The sequence below is a fragment of the Phallusia mammillata genome, chromosome 7 (genome assembly GCF_965637545.1).
Source record: "Phallusia mammillata chromosome 7, kaPhaMamm4.hap1.1, whole genome shotgun sequence".
In the NCBI taxonomy this organism is placed as follows: Eukaryota; Metazoa; Chordata; class Ascidiacea; order Phlebobranchia; family Ascidiidae; genus Phallusia; species Phallusia mammillata.
This window is the reverse complement of record NC_137258.1, coordinates 21155901-21164649: the sequence shown is the minus strand read 5'-3', so window position 1 is coordinate 21164649 and position 8749 is coordinate 21155901. Positions and strand designations below refer to the sequence as shown.

At 39.5% G+C, this 8749-nt stretch overlaps 1 protein-coding gene across 1 annotated transcript; it reads left to right on the top strand.

Moving 5' to 3' along the window:
• Positions 1-346: 346 nt before the first annotated feature.
• On the top strand, positions 347-5473 carry LOC145239079 (uncharacterized). Its single transcript, XM_080102364.1, has 3 exons — positions 347-1231; positions 4073-4326; positions 4907-5473. Exons 1-3 carry the CDS (start codon positions 361-363, stop codon positions 5471-5473), a joined length of 1692 nt encoding a protein of 563 aa, XP_079958490.1. The 5' UTR covers positions 347-360.
• The last annotated feature ends 3276 nt before the right edge of the window (positions 5474-8749 follow it).

The window sequence follows — 8749 nt, the reverse complement described above, 5'->3', positions numbered from 1 at the left end:
GGATTTAGTAACTAAGAAGATTACATGTTCATCACTGTATATTTTTTGACAAGAAAATGGGTTTAATAAATGTGCTAGCCGAACCGAAATCTAGCCTAACTTAACTCTTGAGAAAATATCCACATTGTAAATGCACATTTGAATATTTAAAGTCTGTTTTAAAGCACTGATTTGTCTTTCACCGTGCCAGAGTTATTACTTAGTATAATCAAGAGCAAAATAGTAAAAAAGTGCAGTTTGTTTGGTGTTTAAACCTTGTCAGCATTACATTGCATTCGTTGACGTGGCCGCCATTTTTGCAGACTCGCACTTGCTGTAAAAGTCAATTACGATTTTTTGCTTCGCGTTGATGTTTCCGCAATGAACACAAGCGCAATGGTTGAAAGCAACATCGTGGAAGATTCAAATATTTCAAGCAGCGCCCACAAGAACAGCAGCTTTTCAGTAAAGGACATACTTAGGCTTCCATCATCGTCAACTGAAACGTACTCACCCGAACTTAAACCTACTCGAGCAACAGCAAATGCTATAGAAGATTCTTATGGTAGAGAACCGGCCGCATGCGAATATAGGCAACCAATTTATCGTCACCACAGCCATAGTAATGAGGGAAGCCATGATTTTGAAGGATCCTACAGTGCTTACCCTGTAACCTACGCCTGTACACAGTACTCCAACCCTTCAGTGGCATCAGCTACACATCCCATTGACTATGAACATAGTAATTACCGGGAGTTCGATCAATGCGAGCGAAGAAACTATCTCGGCCACAACTACTACTCGCTTCCGCAAATCGAGGCTCAGATTTCCGCCGATCGTCGGTTGAATTCTGTGGAGTCGCCAGTTGAGACCTCATCATCACCTTCGCCGTCTTCAGGTTTACCCAGTGCTTCGCCACGTCATCATGCATACCGTTACCATGGTGACGCATTTACGGATGCCGCTGCTTCGTACGAGGCTAAAATCTCAAATGAAACTACTGTGGGGTACAGCGAACCTGGTAATGATGTTTATGAAGACAAAGCCTACACCGATAGTTTACGGAATGATAAAGTGTCGACTGTTGATAATGATGTTGATGGGAAAACAGGGTCGGTAGTTGATCGCAACAACAGCGAAGAGGTTTTAAAGTCAGGAGAAGAGAAGAATTACGTTTACGGCGAAGTGGATGATCCCAAAGAATTTTCCGACGCTTGGAATGAGGCGGACGAAACATCAGAAAGTTATACAAGTAAATTGGAATCACTTATTTTGTATTTTTCACATTAAAACGTAGAAAAACATGTTAAGTTATGCGGCCAACGTAAAACCCCACAAGTGTATTTTAGCTACCAGCAATTTTTTGAAGATGTAAGGCCACAATTGCTGTACCAATGAAATTAAAGCGTTTTTCCTCCTATCCAGAAACGGAACAGTTTTCCAGATTTTAAACCTGTTGTTATTCAAAACGTCGCCATTGACTCAAAAAAGTTGGCGGAAAGATATAAAACCGAACACTGGTGCATTGCGTACCCAAAATGTAAAACAATATTGACAAAAATCAACTTATTTTGCGATAAAAAATGTCCCAAGAGATAAAGGGACATGCTTTTGGGGAAATTACAAACGAACATATGATCACATCCCTAGAGAGGTGAAAAATTATCTACCTAACTAGATCTATATTGTTTTCAACATTTTACACAGAACAAAAAAATGCTAGGTCACTACAAAAAGCTTATTTAAACAGTTTTTGCACCAGTTAAACGAATATGGGTTGTAGAAAAACATGGAAATATATTTCAACTTCAAAAATGTCAAAAAGAACAAGCGAAAAGGTCGAGCACCATTGAACTAGCCTATAGCGTGGGTTTTCGTTTTGGTATTTAGCAAGTTTTTGATCGTGAAAACAAAGACATTATATTTGTAACACAATGTTATGTTTTCGTTTTCTTTGACAAAAAAATCCCACTTTAATTTCAAATACCTTTCACAAATATGGGGTACAGTATTTTCTGCACGAGTAAAATGACGAAAAACGAAAAATCTTCAAGCCAGGTGCAGTTTGCGCATTCTGCAGCAATATTTTTCCATAATGTTATCTGTTTCCACGAAACCACTTTATTAGTATTTCGTTCCAAACATTAGTTAATATACGGGGATCAGCATCGTTGCCGTAAAGCTTACAAACATGGTTCAATTTTACATGAAAAATAACTAAAATGGAATCAGACCTATATGAGAAACACTTTCCAAACACAGTTACGCTTTGCCAAACTTATGAAAATATTATCAATGTGGACTATGTTTGACCTGTTTCCCGGGATTTAATGAAGCCCAACTTTCATTTTATTGGGCTTTAAACCACTATGAAGAACCAAAAACCACTAAAACCCGCCCACGGTCTCATCAGTGCAAATCAACTGTAATATCCGGATTTAAAACATCACGTGACACACCGTCACACGCTGTGATCAGTGAACCGTAGCCCACACGTCACTGCGTAACTTCGCTATAATAGACCGGTTAATTTGATTTTTTGATCTAAGGGCCAATAACTGTTGAGACGGTGTATTGGAGATGTTAATTATATACAGTGTAGCAGATCAAAGAGCAGTTTGTATAACACGTCTCATCACTTGTTTTACGCTCACTTGCACCAGTTGCGTGAAATTTTACAACAAGCCGCGTTGGATCAAACACCGCCACTTGAAAGGAAATTCATCGTACCAATTCTTTACCGAAAAATTCACATAATCATTTTTTTCGTTTGTGAAATTTATTAGGATTCGGTTTTGGTTTTGTAAAGGTCGCTTGTAATGACAGTTTAACTCATGCGAGTATTTTTGTGTTGATTATTAAATGGAGTGGTTCGAGTTGTAAAAACATAAACTTACATAAAAATTTGAGTTTCAAAACATAATTTCTAGCGGCACACTTTTGCTTCTTCTGTTTTGTTTGAACGTTGTGCAACAAGCAGCGTCATTTAAGCAACATGCCTGTAAACGTTGATCAAGCATCAAATGTATTTGTGTACTCGGCAGCATTGCAATTTACATGGCAACATTTAAATACCAAGAAATTCGAAACCACTACGGTGTAAAAACATTAAAAGAGGCGCGACTTTTTAGCTTTAGCATATGACATGTACACAATAAAAACTGTGCTTTGAACGTAAAGCATAAACAAATTTGGCCGGCGCCCACCATTCAGCTTTTCTAATTCATTTCAAGCGACGCGTTTATTTGACTTCAGCTTTCGATAGACTAAGTAAAAGGCGATTAACTCCTTCCAACATTCTCTCAAAACATCCGTTTCGGCCCCGAACGCCGGTTAGACGCCCCCTATAGGTTCCCCACCGAACCCAAGGTGGTCTGGGAGGCCCTGCGTCGGCCCCAATGGCATTAGCTGGTCACGGTGGCGAAATTCGGCGCCGAGAGACCGAGCAACGTTTTGACTGAAACATTTTAGTCTGTGCCATTCCTTTACAGAACGAAACTTTCCTGTAACTGCGTTGTTAGCGTCTATTTCTATTTTGGAACCTTGTGTGGAAGCACGATAGCGAAAGCGCCCATGCAGGGGGTGACCCATTGATCTTAAAACGCGGAGGCGTGGTTGGCGCTTTTAAAAGTGATTCCTGAAGGCTTTTCCCAGACGCATTTCCATTTTCACGCCTTCTGAAAAGTAACGCCGGCATTGGACCCCGGAAACCTATAGAATAATAAGCCTAATGGTGCAAACATGTATCTGGTTTCAAAAAAAACATCTCATCTTTCAAAACAAATGTTGCTTTGCATAAATATATGTCCACACTTTGTAGCAACAAATGTATAGCTTTCTTGTTGGTGATTCATACTTCTATGTTTGCCAAATTTGAGCAATAAAAGCTGCAAATTTGACATAATCCGGATCGTCGCCTAATTCAGACAAAGCTTGGACAACAAATGATTTGGTAAGGCTTATGTGGTAAGGCTTGAACTAGTCGACATCGGTTATTCCGGATCTTTTATGGTCCAACAAGGGTCCGAATTAACTAAGGTTAACCGTACAACCAGTGCCTTTATTTTACGTGTCATTTTTTGTATTGCTTTAGACATGGACTGTACCGACTCCTCGCCTAGAGATGCTTCGACCCCGGACAAATCGTGCGCTTCCGGCGGGGAAGAAGAGTCCCAAACTTCGCCGAGGAGTCCTGATGATTCCGATCACGAGAAAAAGCGAAAAAGGCGCGTGCTTTTCACCAAGGCGCAAACGTACGAACTCGACAGGCGGTTTCGGCATCAGAAATACCTGTCAGCACCCGAGAGGGAAGCATTGGCAAATATGATCGGTCTGACCCCTACGCAGGTAAGTTATTGCTGTGTTATGACTACCGTTTAGCACTGATTGAATAAAATGGCGAACAACGGTCATTTGAGCATTCGTGCATTTTCGTTACAAAATTACCCCTAATTTATTTCCTTTCGAGTGGTGTCATATTTTCGCTGAAACTTGGCAATCACGCAAAACGTTAGCAATCAGCCATAATCCAAAACACAGTGTATAAAGCCATAGACCAAACAGAACCGACCGTTGTACGCACTATTGATGTAGAGAACAGTGATCACCGGAAAACTGCTACTGTGGGGTTGATTTTATTTTAAACTAGACTTCGTTTTTAATCAGCCATATTTAACCTGGTATTAAGTACTTGATTACCACTGAAAGCTAAACTGAAAGCGTTTATTTAAGCCTCTTATTTTCATATTTGCTCCTAATAACGAATTGGAATATTTCCATGTTAAGGCTTTACTTAATATTTTGATTTATACAATATCATAATGTAGTTGCAAAATCGAAAAATGTGATGCAAAAATGTTTCCGATCAAACTCACTTTAACTATTTTTTGGAAAATTGTTGTTTTAGTAACATTGAGCTATTTTGCAGATCAAAATCTGGTTCCAGAATCACAGATACAAAATGAAACGCGCGCGTCAAGAAAAGGGCGGCGGTGGCGGGGGATACGAAGCTTTTAATGGACTCTCCTCACCAAGACGGGTGATGGTTCCAGTTTTAGTCCGGGACGGCAAGCCTTGTCACGCCGGGATTGGCAGCGCCGCTGGCCGAAATAACTGCTTCGGAATCCCGTCAAACAACATGAACGCGTCTCGATCCGGGTTGCCCTACAACGGAGCTGAGACTCAGGTCGCACAATCAATGGCGCATTTTTCGAGCCACATCGCCTCTCAAGGTCTAGGACTTCAGCATTACGCGACAAACGCAAGTCAGTTGGCCTCACATTACCCCCAGCAGACCCACCACCAACAGACTTCGCCCCACCACGGAGGAGAACCCCTTACCCCACACTCATCCTATCACACGTCACTCCATACGCACTTACGTCACCATTCGGGGTCCACCCCCACCTATAGCCCCCCTTATGCTGCTGCGGCGGCCTCCTACCCCTCTGGTTATTCCCATCATCATATGCAACAACAATGGCCGACGTGGTGACTCCAGAACATTTTTATTACTTTTGTTTTCTTTTATACCTGTTCCAAATGTAAAACATTCATTTTTTTGCAACCGTTCGGTTTGTGTAACACTTTACAATTTAAATGCTATGCAAAGTTTATGCAAGAGAATCGGTTAAACGGGTTTACGCCGGTGACATTTGAAGATCCAATGTAGTAGCGCCGTGTCAGTTAAATCGCATTTTTTTCCTTCTTCAACTGTTAAAACTGATGCACAATAAAAACTTCGTCAAAACTACGCTTGTCACAACTCTGGGTAAATCCAACTAGAAGATTGTCGGATATGTATATCGATTTTGTTTTCTTAATCTCACAACTATTTGCGATAGAGTTTGAACCAAACTTAGAAACGAGTATAGGAGAGCGGGTGTTGTAATGCGTCCAACAAGTTTAGACGTACAGTTTAAAGGTGCTAAACATCGTAAACAACTATGTTTGTAAACAACTACCTATAGGTTCAAAGGCGGAAGGTTTTTAAACATTTAGCACAAAATTGTTCATCGTTTGTATTAAGCACTACAAAAAAGTATGTTATTCTGTCTTAAGAAAGTTACAAATACTTGCTCAAACGCAGAGTTTAATAACTATTTGCTACTCGGCAAAAAGAGTGTTTGTAGAGTATATAGGTTTGGCACGCTTTTTTCAAATCCTAATTTTAAACGAAATTGGCATAAAAAGTTACATTTGAAAATGCAAGGTTTATAATTTACGGTTATAATGAACAATACCGACAATATAAATCCTAGTTTATTGATTTTGTGAATCATTTCCAACTTTGTTGCAATTGTCGTAACGATTTCCACCTCTCAAACTATATACTGCAAATTTGGAAACATTTATTTTGAGGTTAAAATCTGTTAGCTTATGTCAACGATATATCGCGTCTTTTGTCAAAAAATACAAAAGTGAAGCAAATTCAACGAACCAAACAGCAAAAGGACGTTGTCGCTAAACATGATTTGTAACTATGACAAATTACCCCAAGTGACATAGTGAAAGTTTTTTTAAACATGCGACAACGTCGCAATAAGGTTTGCCTGTCTCCACATTGGCGCCTGGCTTTGGGAAAGGTCACATAAAAATTGTTTGCCGTGACCCAGAAACCCCAGCTCAAACGTACTAAGTGCTGTCACACATAGAAATCGAAAAAAATACAGCTATAATTTCTATGCTGACACATTTGTTTCAAGATATTTAAAGTAGTTCTATTTATGTTTGAAATGCTGCCAAATGAATTAAATCCAACCTAATTTAAAAAACTGACTGTTTTGTTTGTAAAATACATTTGTCAGTCGAAAAGTCGGTAAAATGTTTCACTAATCATGTAAACACTGCTCACAATTAATAAAGAGTTTTCATTTCTTCTAGTTTGTCAACAACTTAAGTAATTTGATGCAACATCACACAAAAACGATAACCTATAAACAACAGTAGCTACTAAATTATGCAAAATGACCCCTTTGTAAATTTATCACATTTACGGACGCCTACGTAAAACTTACTCCAAGATAAAAGTGCATTCATACGGCAGTATTTCAAAAACAATATTGGACAATTAAAAATGTTTTTGCTTTTTAAATACCCTCACGACCCTTTTGACTATCGTTCAAACCCATGGGGTAAATCCAGGTTAAGAACTATTGGCTAAAACGATCTGTTGAGCTCAGTAGGCGTCATACGGTCGCAAACATTTTAGGCCCCACCTGTTATTCTTGCTTTGTAAATGAGTTTGTTTAGTCGACAACGGTTTTACACAACCTTTGAAGATCTGGCAGCTATTTTCGGTCCAGTAAACATGTATTATATCCATTTGCTAAAAAGGGGATCTTAGGTCTTGCTAAAACAACACAGGTTTATTGAAATGGTTTTAAACTTGTACGTGACCTTGGCAACTAATCTTTTTAGAATTCGTCCTTTCGCAAAACACACAACCTTACAAAAACTGTTTATGTGGCAATTTTTGACGGAAACTTTACTTTAATAGGCGTTTGCGTAAAAATACATAAATACCAAAAAAATGTGCAAAAAAAACTAAACCAAAGTCCTATAAGAATCGCAGATGTTGGCAAAAAATTTACAGCAGTCTGTGAGCGAATAAACTAAAAACACGTCGCATTGTGACGTCACAAAGAGACGCAAAACAGCAAATAGTCCCAGCAACTAATTAAATCATTAGCCACTTGAGATTGGCTGAGTGACAGGTGGCCCGACACCGTGAGAACATCTTCATTGCATTGACCTCGCCTTTATAACGGGCACGGCAATTAAAAAACCTTCGCGGCATGGGGTTAAAATGGGTGACGGCCGACCCCGGTTTGGCGCACCGCCTTTGGGGTTCGAATTTCGGCCCCATTTATCGCCATTCGGAAACCGCGTACGGTGAATTTTCGATTTGGTACACAATGCTTTACGTTAGCGTGATTACGCGTGCATTGGATCGAAGCAACAAAACCCTATTGCAGTTGATGCGTTTGACCTCATGTATACCCGATACTGGGCCTCGTAGCTGCTGCACGCGAACTTCGCGACAACTAAACCCTTGCCCCCGGGGTAAATGTGCGGGTACCCCCGAATAGTGACGGTATAGGGGGCTTGTGTATCACCCGCGCTAGGACGCGTCATGGGAAACACGCATTGAAATGATGAAGTTGATATCAGGTGCTACAAACTGCAGCTATAGAGTCGTTGCCTTTACTCCATTTGTTCAGTTTGCAAGACAAATTTTCTTTTTTGTCTGTGTTTTTTAACTCCGAGGCCGCTGACTAAAATCTATTTGCGAAAAAAAGTACACAAAAATGTTTTTCATTACGTTTTGGAATAAATAAATACACAGACCTGATAGGCAATTTGTTTAAAAACATAACTGCAAGAGACTTGTGTAGATGGGGAACATCTTGGTGCAGATGCTTTGACGTTTTGTAACCTGCACTGATGATGACAACAGAGATTGTTTAAACGTCTGCACCAAGATGTGCTCTTAGTATACTCCATACACAATTTCATCCGTATTTACAAGGATTCATTAAGTGTGCGACGCGTTCGTTTTGCAAAAAAGTATTTTAGTTGTAGGAAATAGTTTATAGGCTGGGCTAAATATCTGCAGGTACCTACAACGTAAATTTAGTTTGCTAATTTGTTTACTAAGAAACTAAATGATGAAGCGTTTTACAATTGGATTTATTAAAATGTTTAAAATACGTTCGTTTATGCTTTTAGAGTTACCTGTTTTTGTAACAAGGCTTACATGAATACGTTT